This window comes from Mauremys mutica, chromosome 4, assembly GCF_020497125.1.
Source record: "Mauremys mutica isolate MM-2020 ecotype Southern chromosome 4, ASM2049712v1, whole genome shotgun sequence".
Lineage (NCBI taxonomy): Eukaryota > Metazoa > Chordata > Testudines > Geoemydidae > Mauremys > Mauremys mutica.
The window spans coordinates 80,657,263-80,672,707 of record NC_059075.1 but is presented as its reverse complement, the minus strand read 5'-3'; the positions used below and the strand labels follow the sequence as shown (position 1 = coordinate 80,672,707).

Below are 15,445 nucleotides of genomic sequence, written 5' to 3'. Positions count from 1 at the left end.
TAGGCGGCAGGTTCGTATAATTTTTGGTGGGGCCCAAAATGGTGGTCCGCCCCGCTCTCACCCTGTAAGCCGATATAAAATGAAGCTACAATGCGTCGGCACCACGAGATTACAAGGGTCAATTAAAAGTGGAAAGTCAGAAGCAGCACTTGCCTGCTTCAATATACGGTATTAAATTTTGTTGCACCTGTTGTGACAAAGTGGGAATGTTCTTAATGTTTTCTCTGAATACTGTGTGGGTGCCTCAATTCCCCCTGCAAGGTGCCAACTGACGGTGTAGGGGACAAAGATCAGGTGGCCTCCTTGTCCAGAAGAGACACAAAGGCCAGATGAGGGAGTGTCAGTTTGGAGCTGGCTGGGGAAATCGGGAGAGGCCCAGAACTTGGGTCTGGGCTCCCCACCCCCCAAGATGGACCTGACTGAGGGGTCCTGTTTTCTGTACCTACAAGCTCTGTTTTAGACTGTGATCCTGTCGTCTAATAAACCTTCTGTTTTACCAGCTGGCTGAGAGTCAGGTTTACTGCAGAGTTGGGGTGCAGGGACCTCTGGTTGCCCCAGGACCTGCCTGGGCACACTTGCTGCGGAAAGCGCAAGGTGTGGAAGGGTATGCTGAATGCTCCGAGGTCAGACCCAGGAAGGTGTAAGCTTCTTGCCCTGGAGACAGTACGCTCAGAGAGAGGAGGCTCCCCCAGAGTCCTGACTGGCTTTGTATGGAGTAGTTCCAAAGCATCCCAGCATCCCCTTCCACACCATGCGCTTCCCGGAAGTCTGCACAGGCACTGACACTCCCTCCTCTGGCCTTTGTCTCTTTTCCAGGCATTAGGAGGCCACCTGATCTCTTTGTTCTCCAACACCTTCAGTTGGCAGCTTGCAGGAGAGTGGCCCAGGCCATCAGTTGCCTGGAGACAGGGTTGCAGCCATTCTCTGTGCAGACGGCATCACACTGGCCCTCTAGGGCTCTATAACAATCACACCCCCTTATCCCACCATCTAGATCCTTGAGAAATGCATAGGGGAAACTGAGGCACCCACACAGTATTCAGAGAAGAACATTCCCACTTTGTAACACCTGTATACGACTAGTTATATACTTTAAAGGGGTGTAAAATAATCAAGTATTGTGCTAAACACGATACTCCAAACTGACCACCAAACTGACCACCAAATTTAAGTTGCACGTTTTTCCCCTCAGGTGAGGGCTCTGGGGTGGGGCTGGGGATGAGGGGTTCACAGTGCAGGAGGTTGCTCAGGGTTGGGGTGCTGGGGGCACAGGGCTGGGGATAAGGAACTTGGGATGCAGACAGGCTGCCCCAGGGCTAGGGCAAGAGAGGATTCCCCCCCACACCCTGTTACCGGCAGCAGCTAGCTCCAGGGGAGGGACCCCTCCTCTCCTTCCTCCCTGCAGCACACTCACTCTGCACCACAGTCACTGCACATGCTCCTAGGGACTCTCTCAGGTCCAGAAAGCCCACTCACCTCCCCTATGGTGGGTACCGGGTGTCACGAAGTCCCTGGGTGATGCTCTGGAACTGCTCCCCACCAAGCCAGGCAGGACTCTGGGGAGCCTCCTCTCCCTCGGAGCAGACTGTCTGCAGGGCAAGAAGCTCATACGGCTTCACCTCCTGGGTCTCTCCTTGGAGCATTCAGCATCCTCTGTCCCTCCGTGCGCTTCCCACAGCGAGCCCGCCCCAGCGGGGTCCTGGGGAAGCCACAGGGTCCTGCACCCCCACTTCACAGTCAGACGTGACTCTCAGCCAGCCAGTAAAACAGAGGTTTATTCGATGACAGGAACAGAGTCTAAAACAGAGCTTATAGGTACAGTGAACCAGACCCCTCGGCCAGGTCCATCCTGGGGGGCAGTGAGGCAGGACCCCCTCCCCCCATCTGCACTTCACTCCTCGTCCCCAGCCAGCTCCAGACTAACCACCCCCTCCAGCCCCTCCTCTCTGCTCAGCCCCTTTCCGGGCCAGGAGGTCACCTGACCCCTTTGTCTCCAACACCTTCAGCCGGCACCTTTGCAGAAGAGGGGCCCAGGCCATCAGTTGCTAGGATACAGAGTGCCAGGCATTTAGGTGCACTGGCCTTTTGCTCTGCAGCAAAGAACTGCAGAGGGGACACTGAGGCACCAACACAGTATTCAGAGAAAACATTAAGAACATTCCCAGTTCGTCACACCGGGGCGAGGGTTGCTATCATGTGTGGCCTCCCCACCCCTGCTGCTGCCCCAGGGGGGCGGGGGAGAGAGCTCCCAAGCACCTGTGTGCCTCCTTCCTTCTCCTCTCTCCCTCTTCCCCTCCCCCGGTGCTCCAAGAGGCTGCCGGCTGCTGATCTCTATAGCCTTAGGCAGAAGCAGCACAAACAAAGGAGAGAGTCACTGGCTGTTTTCTTTCAGGCAGGGAAGCTCTGAGGCGGGGGCAGGCAAGAAACCCAGCTCCAAATATTGGTGGAGCAGAGCCTTCAGCCTTCAATATTCCTGGGGCTTAAGCCCCTTGAGCCCATATAAGTTGGCGCCCCTGCCAGTAAATGATAGTTTATTGCTGATTTTGCAGCAGATATTATTTTATGTATTTAAAAGACTGTTTCAGTGTCAACTTTAACTCCTCCCTGCCCCCATCCTACTTTGTCTTGTGCAAATCTTAATGAGACTACAGAAAAAAACAGTCTGGTCTTTGAATGTTCTAAAGTGACTGTCCCAAAAATCCAGCAGGTAATGATGTAATCAGCCAGTTTAATCACTGTACTTACCTGCCTTATTAACTAGGACATTATACCAATCAAAGGACATCAGCCTATACCTGAGACAAGCTTTCCATGCCCTGGGGCTTGAAGAATTTGCAGCCAAGCACTTATTGTGAACCATCTTCAGTTGTCATAAATATGCTGATGTGTAGTTACTATATATCTCCTTCTAAGGGCAATGCATAACTATCAACCTATAAGTCTCATATGCTCACTTTATTAGCTTCTAATACAAAAACCCTCTCAGTTATGAAGCTACAGATGTATAGCTCTTAATTCTATAAGGACTGTGGTTACATTTCTGCTATAAAACCAATTAAATAAACAAGTTCTTGCTGTCTTCTTGGAATGCTTTAATCCTGCCACTTCTGCTCTATTATGTGTCTAAAGATGTCAGTACTGTCCAAGTTCCATCACATTCTTCTGCTAGCATGTAGCAGATCCTTGCCCGAGCTATTCTCTTCTGAGATAGTATCCATTTAAATCTGTGCTTCACGCACATAACCTGTCTTGCTAAGCATTACAAAATAGGCAAGTGTGTGTGCATTTACAAGAGAACTGTGACCATCACCAAATGTGACAAGCAAGCTCCTTCAGCTGGAGGAATGGAATGGATACTGCAAAATCCCCCACAGGAATTACTTGAAGTATCTGATTTGAAAAGGAATGTTCAGCAGTTTCATTGAAAATCTTATTTTCCTCCCCATCCATTTCAGTTCCTTCTCATCTGATGCAGTTGTTATCAGTTTCCCATTACTTGGTGGCCTGAAATACTGGGAGCTGAAAAGTTATCTAACTGCATTGTGCTGCATGCTCTCTAGCTGTACTCCTGCCATTTAAAAAAAAATTAAAAGGTAAATTTCTGGATTAGTATGAGATCACAATTCAGGGGAAATGTCTAAACCAAGCCTAAATCAATCATTCTTTTCTTTAATTTGATTAGATTAAATTAAAATAAGTTACATTTCTTACCAAATTCACTTGACCTTTTAAGGGGATTTAGGAAAAGAACCGCTTAGTTCAACTGGTGTCAATAAAAGTTTCTCACCAGCCATGTAAGTGTGAAATATATTGGTAACAATACTGTCTGCTTTCTGCAGTCATGCTGTTCTGAAATCAGGACTTGTATGGTAATTTTCTAACAAAGAGAAAATCTCTTCTATTGTTTGCCATATATTACAGATGGACCTAAGTGTGGGGGGCTGATGCAAAATGGAACGGTACCAATTTATCCCAGCAGAGACTTTGGCAAAATTCTGATCCAACTTCCCCTCAAAGCCTACAGGGAGTTGGGATTTTGGATCAGAGATGGGAGCCAGCCAAGGCTTCCTCAGTTTTTGAGGTGTTCAGCTCTGGGCTTTTGGTTTGGGCTCATCTCTATCATGATATGTAATCACTCCATCCACTTTGTTTTAATAATGGAATGGTGCTGACTCCAACGCCTCTTTCCCTACCCCCTGTACTTGAAACTTGTCGGGAAAATGAATTTTAGAGTGAGTTGTAAAGGCCTCTCCAAGTCAGACAATGTAGAAGCCAAATTTCATAGGGAAGAAAGCCAATCTGAAATAGTCACGATGCTCTGAAGTCATGCTAAAATTTGGCTTTAGTGAGAACACTTTCTATTTCCTGCTCTGTTTTTAAGTTTGTTTTGGAAGCTGTATGTTTAAAAGAGTAGTTCTGGAAATACTTAAAATCCCCACTTCTAGTGTGGCTTCATTCTGATCTTTAACCACTCTAACTTCATTGACTTCAGTGGGCTTTTGCCTGATTTACTCTGGTGTGAGAGAAGAATCAAGCCTGATGTCTTTAAATAGTACATAGCAGAGGCTTGTATACTTCTTGGTATAGCCCAGGTGTAACTTAATTTATGGGCCTTATTGGTCCGAGAACCAGATGGAGAGGAAGGATTTTAGCCAGGGAAATGACAATTAATAACATCTGAACATTTGCCTTTGGCACAGGGGTAGTTCACAGTTTTCAATAACTTAATCACACTCATGTCACAGCCTAATGAAGTGGGGGCGTTTTTATGTGGTTCCTGTGTTCCATGCACCTTAATTCTGCTCTGTGTGCAGCTTCATTGATATTGCAACTAATGACTGACAGGTGTTTGCAAGGGATTATTTTCTACTGGGAAGCGTAGGTGTTAGACAAGCAAGTACAGTCATTCTACACTTGTGCTTAAAGACAAACAAACATGAAGTGTGAATAGCAAGGGTGGCTAGCTATATTTCAGGGAAACAAATGGACTGTATAAAAAAACCTCCACAAGGCAAAGCTGATTTATCAGAGATAGCACCCCACAATGTTTCATTCACATCTAAAATCACATCTCTGAGTTACAGCGTACGATTCTCTGCAAAAATTATAGCTTGAAAATAGACTTCTTATCCGATAAATGCGCCTGAGCTGCTCTTTATTAGATACCTAGCGTGTAATATCAGGCACCAAATAAGGGACATCTTCCTTAAAACCTGTTGAGTCGTCGGCCAAATTGTTAAAGTGGTTTTGAGTGAACTTGGAAAAGTTCAGAGGGCTGGATAACAGCCCCCAGGTAGCCACCTTGCTGGCCAAGACCGCCAGAGTACATCACTCTTCATCCCCACCATTGACACAATCCTGACATTTCCCCAGCCCACCTCTTAACTGCCTCCTAGCTGTGGCCCTAGGGCAGCGGGGTCCATTCCAAAGCAAGATGTGGACAGAAAAGGACGAGCTGAGGAAATATATTATGCTAGGTGAATTCACAGATATACTGCCTTATGGCAGCTTAAGTTCCCTTTGCTCTCCTGTAGCCAAGGGTCTGGCCCCACCATGTCTATTCAGATACAATGAACTACTTGCAAATAAGTGCTAGAAACTAAAAACTATTCCCAGAAATCCTATAATAAATCATTCTGCATAACTAATACATTTGAGGAAAAACATAATCTGTCCATAGACAATTCCATCCATCTCTCTACCTAGGCATTTACATCTCATTCATCACCATAGAACTCAAGAGCAGAAAAAAGGTAAAGTTCATCCAGATAACTTATTCATTCTTATTTGTTTTCCCAGCTGAGTAGTTACAATGTTCTGCCACCCAATTATTCTATAGTTATTCATATGTTTTTGATGTGAACCTACCTGGGAAAATAAGACTCTCACTCTCCCCAAAATCTCTCCCATTTCTAGAACTGAACTTTGTTTCTAAAGAATTCCAGTATTTTTCTTTTAAATTTTTGCCTGGCTTTGCACATCCAGCTTCCAGCAAAGAACAGAATGGAAAGTGCAAGGAATCTCATGGGAAAGCCTGTTTTTGTGAGAGATCTGATCTAAATCTAGTTTTGAAGACCCAACAAGCTCAGACAAGTGTCAGATATATATCCTCACTTCTAAGCATTTACCCAAGCCCGGAACCATTTAAGCTCACTTGTCCCTAGTTATTTGTGCCTCCTATAATAAATCCACACTGAATATTTAGCAAGATACTTCCCATCTCCACAGCCCACTTAGGCCCTGTATACATTGTCTTCCTCTCCCTCATTCATCAACTGGGATTGAAAACAGATAGATCCTCTACTAGCAGCCAATCTGTCCCCGGTCCGCGGCCGGGGCAGAAGTGGCTGCGGACGGTCCCGTAGTCCCACGGCTCCGGTGGAGCATCCGCAGTCATGCCTGCGGGCGCTCAAGCGGAGCCGCGGGAAGAGGGCACCCTCCGCAGTCATGCCTGCGGCAGGTCCGCCAGAGCCAAATGCCGCCCTGCCAGGACAATGCCGCCCCACGCGCCTGCTTGGCGCGCTGGGCTCTGGAGCCGGCCCTGCATTTGAGGGATGTTTGTGTAGGACTGGGGGTTTACAGTCTACAGTCTACATTGTCCACAACAGGTCATTTTCCTAGCATAGATGTACTATGAGCACATTAAACCCAGACTTGCTTTCATATCCTATAGTGTATATAGATATTAGTGTTTATCTGAACAGTGTCTTAAAGAAGACAAAAACCAGTCAGCTATGATCAGCCAATCCCCTCCTGAATTTCTGAGGCTCCTGTGGAAGGCTACTCAATGAGATGATCAGATAACAGATTGAGTTGGGATTTGAGCCTTGAGGAGGACTGGTGAAATCCTACAAAATACAGCTGTGTGTCCTGATAGGCTGGAACAGAATCAGACACCACTGAAATCTCCTCTCTCCCACTGGATAAGTGCAGAGAAGTCCTAAAGAACGAGTGCCTTGTGCCTTCCCTTATTCAAGCTGGTAGATCATTCAAGTTGCTAACTTGTCCTAGAAGCTGGCACTGCATACTCATGCCTTTTTCTGCTAGCTAATGTGCTGTGATTACTCTCAGCACTTGAAAACTCTAGTGTATTCATTCTTGTTACATGTGATAGAATAAAAATTACTGTGGGATACATCTTCATCTTAAAGGCAAGAGCCAAATATTTATTACCTGGAGTTTAGAAGAAATTACTTTCTTATGGCAGGTTATTTCATGCCCACAGTAGGGGTCCTTGCACCTTCCTCTGAAGCATCTAGTACTGGTTGATAATAGACACTGGATACTACACCAGATGGACCATGGGTCTGATCTGATAAGGCAACTGTTATGCTCCATAAAATCAAAGCAAACTTCTTTCATAAAGTTTCCCTTCTAACCTACTTTTATTTCTTGCAGAATGGGCAGGAAATAGAAAGTATCACAGCACTTGCCATCTTTCCTCAAATGGTATTTAGTGGGCTTTGAATTAAGCGTTATGGTAAACAGTAGGATATATTTCACAAATACAACTGAGGCGTACACTGGGTTTTCCACTGTTCTGTATCACTGAATAATCCTTTTCTGTTTTTTCTTTTGGAAGGATCTTGTTAACAATTCTGGCTTGCACCCAACTAAAGAATGCAATCAGTTTAAATAACTTCAGTGCAGGATGTGTATATGTACAGCTCTGATATCACTTTCACCCTCAGTTTTAACAAAGGCAGGGAGCTAAAATGGGAACAGCCATCACCAATTGCAGCTCACAAGGCACCGAGAAAAGAGCTTGCTGCAGCCACAAGCAGGCCCAGATATTTTAATTTGTCTGCAGAGCTCAGACACCAGCACTCCAGATAGTGACAAGAACACTTCCAGCCTGATTCTCCAATTGCCATACATGCTGTGGAGTAACTTACACAAAGCGTGAAGTGGGTGTAAATGCTACCAGCTCAGAATTCTCACTTACATCAGTGATAGTGTTTTACACCCACTTTGCACTCATACCAGTCATGTTGTTGCGTCCAAAAGTATAGCAGGATTAACAAAAATGAGACATTTGTATGAATAATAGGAATATCTACAGTTATTTTAGATAAAAGAATTTTTAGAAGGGACACAAACCTTCATATTTTGTGGCATAAGCCAACCACTTAGAATATGGCTACACAGCAAAGAAAAACCTGCAGCTGGCCTGTACCAGCTGACTCAAGCCCATGGGGTTCGGGCTGTAGAGCAGTTTCATTGCTGTATAGATTTCTGGGCTCAGGCTGTAGCTTGCGCTCTAGGACCCAGCAGGGTCAGAGGGTCCCAGGGCTCAGGATCCAGCCCAAGCCCAGAAGTCTATACAGCAATAAACAGCCCCAGCCCTGCGAGCCCAAGTCAGCTGGCATGGCCTAGCTGCAGGTTTTTCTTTGCTGCATAGATATACCCTGACAGTGGTAAAGAAAAAACTCCTGATAATGACAGGAATGTCGGCTACAGGGTCTTTTGCATTTTCCCCTGAAGTATTGGGGGTTAGGAAGAAATTTTCCCTGGGGGGCAGCTTATTGCATAATTGCCTGCTGCAAGGTTTCTTGCTCCTTCCTCTGAAGCAGCTGGTAATGGCCACTGTCAGAGAGAAGTATCAGAGGGGTAGCCATGTTAGTCTGGATCTGTAAAAGCAGCAAAGAATCCTGTGGCACCTTATAGACTAACAGACGTTTTGCAGCATGAGCTTTCGTGGGTGAATACCCACTTCGTCGGATGCAAGTAGTGGAAATTTCCAGGGGCAGGTGTGTGTGTGTGTATATGTATATATATATATATATATATATATATATATATATATATATATATATATATATATATATATATATATATATATATATATATATATATATATATATGCAAGCAAGAAGCAAGCTAGAGATAACGAGGTTAGTTCAATCAGGGAGGATGAGGCCCTGTTCTAGCAGTTGAGGTGTGAAAACCAAGCTTGCCAACTACAGAACCAGTTTCTCCTCCCTTGGTTTTCACACCTCAACTGCTAGAACAGGGCCTCATCCTCCCTGATTGAACTAACCTCGTTATCTCTAGCTTGCTTCTTGCTTGCATATATATACCTGCCCCTGGAAATTTCCACTACATGCATCCGACGAAGTGGGTATTCACCCACGAAAGCTCGTGCTCCAAAACGTCTGTTAGTCTATAAGGTGCCACAGGATTCTTTGCTGTCAGAGAGAAGGTACTATGCTAAATAGTCTGTCTTACCCAGAACAGCTATTCCTATGTTCTTAGGTTCCATTTTGCACAGGTAGAAATGATCTAATACATGCAAGGCAGCAGGGAATCAGGCCTGGAGTGTAGCATTGTCTTTATTTATTTCTCCCATGCCCACTGGTGTCCTAGGTAACTCACAGAAAGACAGACAAGCATGGTACCTGCCCTAACAAGTTTACAATCTAGAATTCTGGCAAGGCACAAGGAGTCTGACAACAAATGAAAAGGCAGAGATACATAAATAAGATTACACTGTGATTCCGTTTGCTCATGTATTCTTCTTTGTGAGCAGAGCTTTCTGTGGGGGCTGAAGTGCTGGAGAGGTGGGTAGTGAGTCCAATTCTACATTTCCTGGCAGAAGTTTTATTAAGTTATTTGATTTAATTTTTACATTTACAATGGTTGTCATTAGAAGCGTTACAAATGTCTTTGCAAATCATTAATGTTACCATGGTATTCAGGATGCAGCTTTGGTAACTCCTATAGTAAGTCTAGTAAATACTGTAAGCACCATGGTAATTTTATAAACTGCACTTGTAAAAGTGAAGCACAATGTATGTACTGGTGACTCTGTCACCTGTGTTGTTCTGGTATCCAGTTATGAAAATATCTTACAAGATCTTTAACATCTGATTTTCCAGGCAAGCAAAGGATTCCAATATTGTTTCTCCTTCCTCTGCTCTCCCCAAAACATCCTTATAACTGTTGTGTGGGGAGACCAGATCTTGCTGTTTGCTACAATTGATGGTGGTGAGAACAGGCAATAAGGCAGGAACTGGTCTGCTTTAATCAAGTGCTGTTGATTTGAAGGGAATGGGTATAAATAGACGGCATAGTGTTTACAGCTCCAGAGCCATCTGGGATTCTACCGTTCTGTGTGTCTATACACTGCATGTTCTGTCTGGCACTGGAAGAGTTTAGCTAAATTCCAGTATTCATGGACTCAGCCCATATTTTGAATGCAAATTAAAGTACTCTAGTCTCAGAAAATCTTCTTAGCATTAAGTACCATTGAAGCTGTCTTCGTTCATTTTCTAAATCCTTTCTTTCCACTCTCAGGGAAGGGTGATATGGTTTATTGTGGCTCATTACAAGAGACTAGAAGACTCTTTACTGTAGTAACAAGGAATCCTGGACCTGTAATAAACCTGGCAGACTTCACAAATGAAAAGAAAAAGTGGACTGTAGTGGGGGGGGGCAAGAGAGGGAGCTGAAATACACGGTGCTCAGTTTTTTATGATGAAGTGTCTGTACAAAAGTGATTGCTGACTGTGATTCTCCTACTTGAGGTGCAACACTTCTTTGATATATCAAAACAATTAACCTGGAATTATTACCAAAACCACTAACAATAATAAACCAGTGATTAACAGAAATAAAGTGATCTTTCCACAGAAGAAATAGCAGTATATAAGACAGCACTCTAAGAAGTTCAATACATATTAATAGCAGATAGTAAGTTGATATATTTTCTGTTAACTGTACTTTTTCCTGTAACAGTCATATTTTCACCTGTTGCTTGTTGGCAACATATAGCTTGTGAGCTTGCCGTCTCAGAGACTTCCCTAGATTGCAAACCAAGCTTCTTAAAGTATCTCATTAAATGAATTTTTAGTACTGTTGAAGACTCAAGACATTGGAGGCTGTGGTCTGGTCTACACTAGAGAATAAGATCAACACAAGGGAGCTTAGGGCAACCTAACTATGGAAGTGTCTACAGTTAAATTTCGCTCCTGCCAGTGTAACTGTCCCATAACCCCAACTTAATAATTCTACCTCCACTTCTGGCGTAGAGTCAAGGTCGATGCAGTTAGGTCGATGCAGTGTTGGTGTAGATATTGTGTTGCTTTTGTCAACTGTTACTGGCTTTCAGGAGCCATCTCACAATGCCTCATGCTGACAGTACAATCGATACAAGTGCTCCTGATGAGGTCATGCCCCACCGACACAAGGAGCCATGTGTAGACCACACAAGTGATGTCATTACTGTGGCACCCTGTATGTAGATAGGTCGACTTAATTTTGTAGTGTAGACATGGCCAGAAGTTCTTTAACCACGGGACAAGTATAAGACAGAAAGGGCCTTTGTAGGTTTCCCCTTGCCCCTGCCCAGCAAACTCACTCAATGCTTCAGTCACCTTTTTGGGGTAAGATCTAAGCTGAGTCCCATGTTGATTTGATTCTTGCCCTCTCTGCTGAAATGGCTAACAAGATTTTTACTGTCAATGCTGATTTTTCAAGAATGTGGATATTTGTTCTCCAGGAATTAGACCATGATTGTCAACTCTTTTCACATGGGATATCAGACATCAAATATGTTTGGTCACTCCTGATCTGTACTAGATTTGAACTGCTGACCTAGAAATGAAAAACTCTGGGCTTGTCTACATGAGGAAATTGATCAGAATAGCTTTTGTGGAATAGTTTATTCTACAATAGCTATTCCGATCAATTTCTCCATGTAGACAAGCCCTCCGTATTCCATTATAACTCCCCACTAGCAACATCTACTATCTCCTTATCTATCCTTCTTTCTGAATTAGTATTTAACAAAGTGCAAAGCTAGCATGGCTATATTTATATGAGCAGGATAAATTCAGGTAAAGAGTGAGAAATTCATTTATCTTATACACATATGAATGACATTCATTTCAATGGCAAATTCTTCCAGCCTTTAGTATGGGTACAGGACTCCATCACCTAACCAGCAGTTTTTTAGTTAACAGATTATCAGGAATACTGGTTCATCCATGGCTAGTCTTACATGGCCACTGAACTGACATGTCAAGACCCTTTGCTTCCACCTAGAAAAACACTACTGGAAATAACAGGAAGCTTATTTCTTCATAATAGCATACTGTCCAGTAATTTCCCACACTCGTAATAAATCTCACCCAAAAGAGCTCATCTTCATGTTGAACTCCAAACCATACAATATGCTTTTCTCCTTCTTTAATAAGCTTTTCCAAGTTAACCGAGGTCAGTGCGTGTTTCTCTATCTCTTATTTGCATGCCCCGTTAATCTCCTTATGAATTCATTTCTTTTCTCAGCTGCTCCATGTCACACACAGACACATCACTGGTGTGAGTTTATTTCAGGGCTTCAGCATATCGTTTAGCCCAGCTGCCTTCTGCTGTCGCTTCCCTGGAGCAAGAGCTCTCCTCCTCTTCCTCTCAATTATGCAGGTGTGTCTAAAATAGGAAGATCTGACCAATGGATGGACAAAATATAGGAATACACAAACAAAAGGACTCCAGTCCACCAATGCTCACCTTCCCAAAATGGAAGGGAATTGATTGTGTGGGCTATGACCACTTAACCTGAATGTGTGACTCCTAATTAATGCTCTCTTGATTTAGTGCTCTGATACAAATAAATGACTGAAGTTGGGTAGAGAAAGGTCAGAACTAGAACTGGTCAAAAATTTCCACTGAAAAATTTTTTGATGGCAAACTTGGGTTTTTGACAAATTTTTCATTAAAAGTTTGTTTTCTGCAAAAAATTTTGATTTTTTTTTGTTCCAAAACCAAAATATCTCCTCTGGAAACAGAAATATTTTTATTAATATATGCCTCAGCCATACTTCCTTGGATTTATTGTTTGGTTATCTGATCTCCTCATTCTCCTCTATGGTATGGGCTCCCATGGTACTACCTTTCTCATGGTGCGCCACTTGCCCCTACCAAGAGATGTAGTCTGACCAGGGAGCCCAGCCTATAGGTAGAAGGAGGGCATGAGGCACCACAGCTACATTCCAAATCAAAATACTTTGGTTTTCGGCCCAAATATTTCAGGTTTTGATTTTTCTCCCAGAAGCCGATATTTTCCATGGGGAGGGGAACTTTTTCCCAACCAGCTCTAGTCAGAACTTTCAAGATCCCTCCCCACTTGCCTTGGAAGTAAATGCCTTCCTCGTGCAATATTTTGCCAGCTACTTCAATCTTGTGCCATATGACCTGGAATGACCATGTTAACAATTTGGATCCCATTTGAGAGGTGCTCCTGAACCAAAATCTCAGATCCAAACATCTTAACCAATCTTCACAATCTTTATCTCTAGGATAGGTTGAACCATAAGATGGTAGCCAGATGTCCTGGTTCAGCTCAGTCATAACCGGAGATACCTCCATTACCCATTTAATGTTGCCTTTTTCTCCTTGAAGCCTAGCCATGCAGATTATGCCAGTATCTCCCGGATGCACAGAGTGACATACATGTGCACCACATCTTTCCTTTGCTTAAAATCTTGATAAAATATGTTAAAAGAAATCTGAACTAATCACCCATCCAATGAATGTGAAAAAGGGACTATTTGCCCTATCACAATTCATCCAAATTTATACCATCTGAACACTGAGTCCCACCCCCTGTCTCAATGGCTAGTTCACTAGTACATTTTAAATTTTCTACTCCTAGGCTTCATACCTGGAAGTTGCCAGATTATGGTAGTGGCAAATGTGTGGGGCTTTTTCACACTCATACTTATACTAAAAAATGCTTTTGCTCAAATTTTCTAGAAGAGTTCACTTTTGGGTGGAAACCAAGGCTCAAAAATTTCAGCCCCAAAGGGTGAAACTTATGAACAACTGAAAACAAGATTATAATGGAATAGTTTTAGTTATCTACCCATAATAATTATTATCACTAATTCTCCAGGTATAACACTGAGATAACCAGCCATAGAAACTCTTAATTATTATGATATAATGTGATGTTATGATAAATTTAGGACTTATAGAACAAATTTAAAAATTAAAACTTATATTTTGTAATTTAAACAATGTGTTAATAAGGATGTCACACAATGACATCAAATTATACTGTGAAAAATATATTCAGGAAGAATGCAAAACTAGTAAATATGCGCACCTTTTGCATATTTACTAATTAGCTAATGCAGGTTTTGTAATTAAAAACAATCCTTTGGACTCCTACAGAATCTCAAAATGCTTTACAAACATTAAGGAACATAAAGTAACTATTGAAAATCTATTCATTCTTTGTTGGTGAAAATGAGCAATGGAGAAGGAAAATCATTTGCACAAGATCATACAAAGAGCTAGTTTCAGAACCAAGGAGAAAGCCTGCATATCATGACTTCCATTGCAATATTCAAAAGACTAGACATTTGCCATAGCAAATGATTCAGTTATGTTATATGGAGTTCAAGTTGTCCAAGTAATTAATAGAATATCAGAAAACTTTTCTTCTGTTTTCACTGCTCCCAGCAAAGTAGTACATGACATTTTCTAAGGCTCCCCCCACCCCCAATGCCTGATTTTTCAGGATTTAAGGCTCCCATTGACAATGAGGCTTGTTGCAAGTCTGCAGCACACCAGAACAATCACAGTGGTTTGCACAATAAATTCCACAGACCAGATCCTGACCCACACTACATTTCTTTACAACCATTACACAGACATAAAGCTGCCCCAGGTGGGCTCTTGAGGATTTTCCCAGTAGGAGGAAATTTCCAGCTGGCATAAAGCTGTGCTTGCTGGCTCTGAGCTCCACCTCCAGACTCCTCTTTCACATAATGGGTGTGTCATGGGTATGGCCAGAATGCTGCTGCACTCTAGCAAACCACTGGCCTTAAATCTGCTCCAATTTATGCTAGGAACCACAGTGGCCCCAATAGTCCCACGGATCTGAACAGTAAGATGGTAACATACAGCCCCCTTTGATTTGCTCCCTGAGGTCCTATACAACAATCACACATCCTCTCTGCCACAGACCCCAGTATCAGTGACAACACATTGCATATTTTGTACCATTCTATTATTTGCCTTTGTTTATTCTGTAACCTCTCCCTGAATTTTGCAGGTTTTTTCCCATGTAGAATGGGGAGGGAAAATACCAATCTCAACTAAAAACAGAGCAAAATAATTCCAGAGAAATCTGGTCTGACCACTGACATTTCCACTTACCTATACAGAAACATTGGTGCCATGAGTTACAGCAGAGAAGGTCTGACTCATCTTCAGTATTCTGACTTGTAAGAGGCTTTTAACTAGACTCTCTTATCAAACCTCTAGTGTTTATTCACTCCACTGGCTGATGTCATGTCAAAGACTAATGGTGAGGGACTCCTACTGATTACTTTCCTGGCTCTGGAGCTCAAGGTTGTTAAATGATTATTTGGACAGTGTGTAATACAGGCATGTCAAAATAATCTTATTCCTTCTTTGTCATTGTTTTAAAGATATA

At 43.0% G+C, this 15,445-nt stretch overlaps 1 protein-coding gene across 4 annotated transcripts in view; it reads right to left on the bottom strand.

The window, feature by feature from the left end:
* Positions 1-15,222, bottom strand: part of SLC1A2 (solute carrier family 1 member 2) — an 83,545-nt gene extending 68,323 nt beyond the window's left edge. For all 4 annotated transcript variants that reach the window (XM_045015233.1, XM_045015234.1, XR_006579087.1 and 1 more), the window contains exon 1: positions 15,166-15,222. In XM_045015233.1, the coding sequence (XP_044871168.1) occupies positions 15,166-15,188 (23 nt within the window). In that variant the 5' untranslated portion in view covers positions 15,189-15,222. The remainder of the gene's footprint in view (positions 1-15,165) is intronic.
* Between the last annotated feature and the right edge of the window lie 223 nt (positions 15,223-15,445).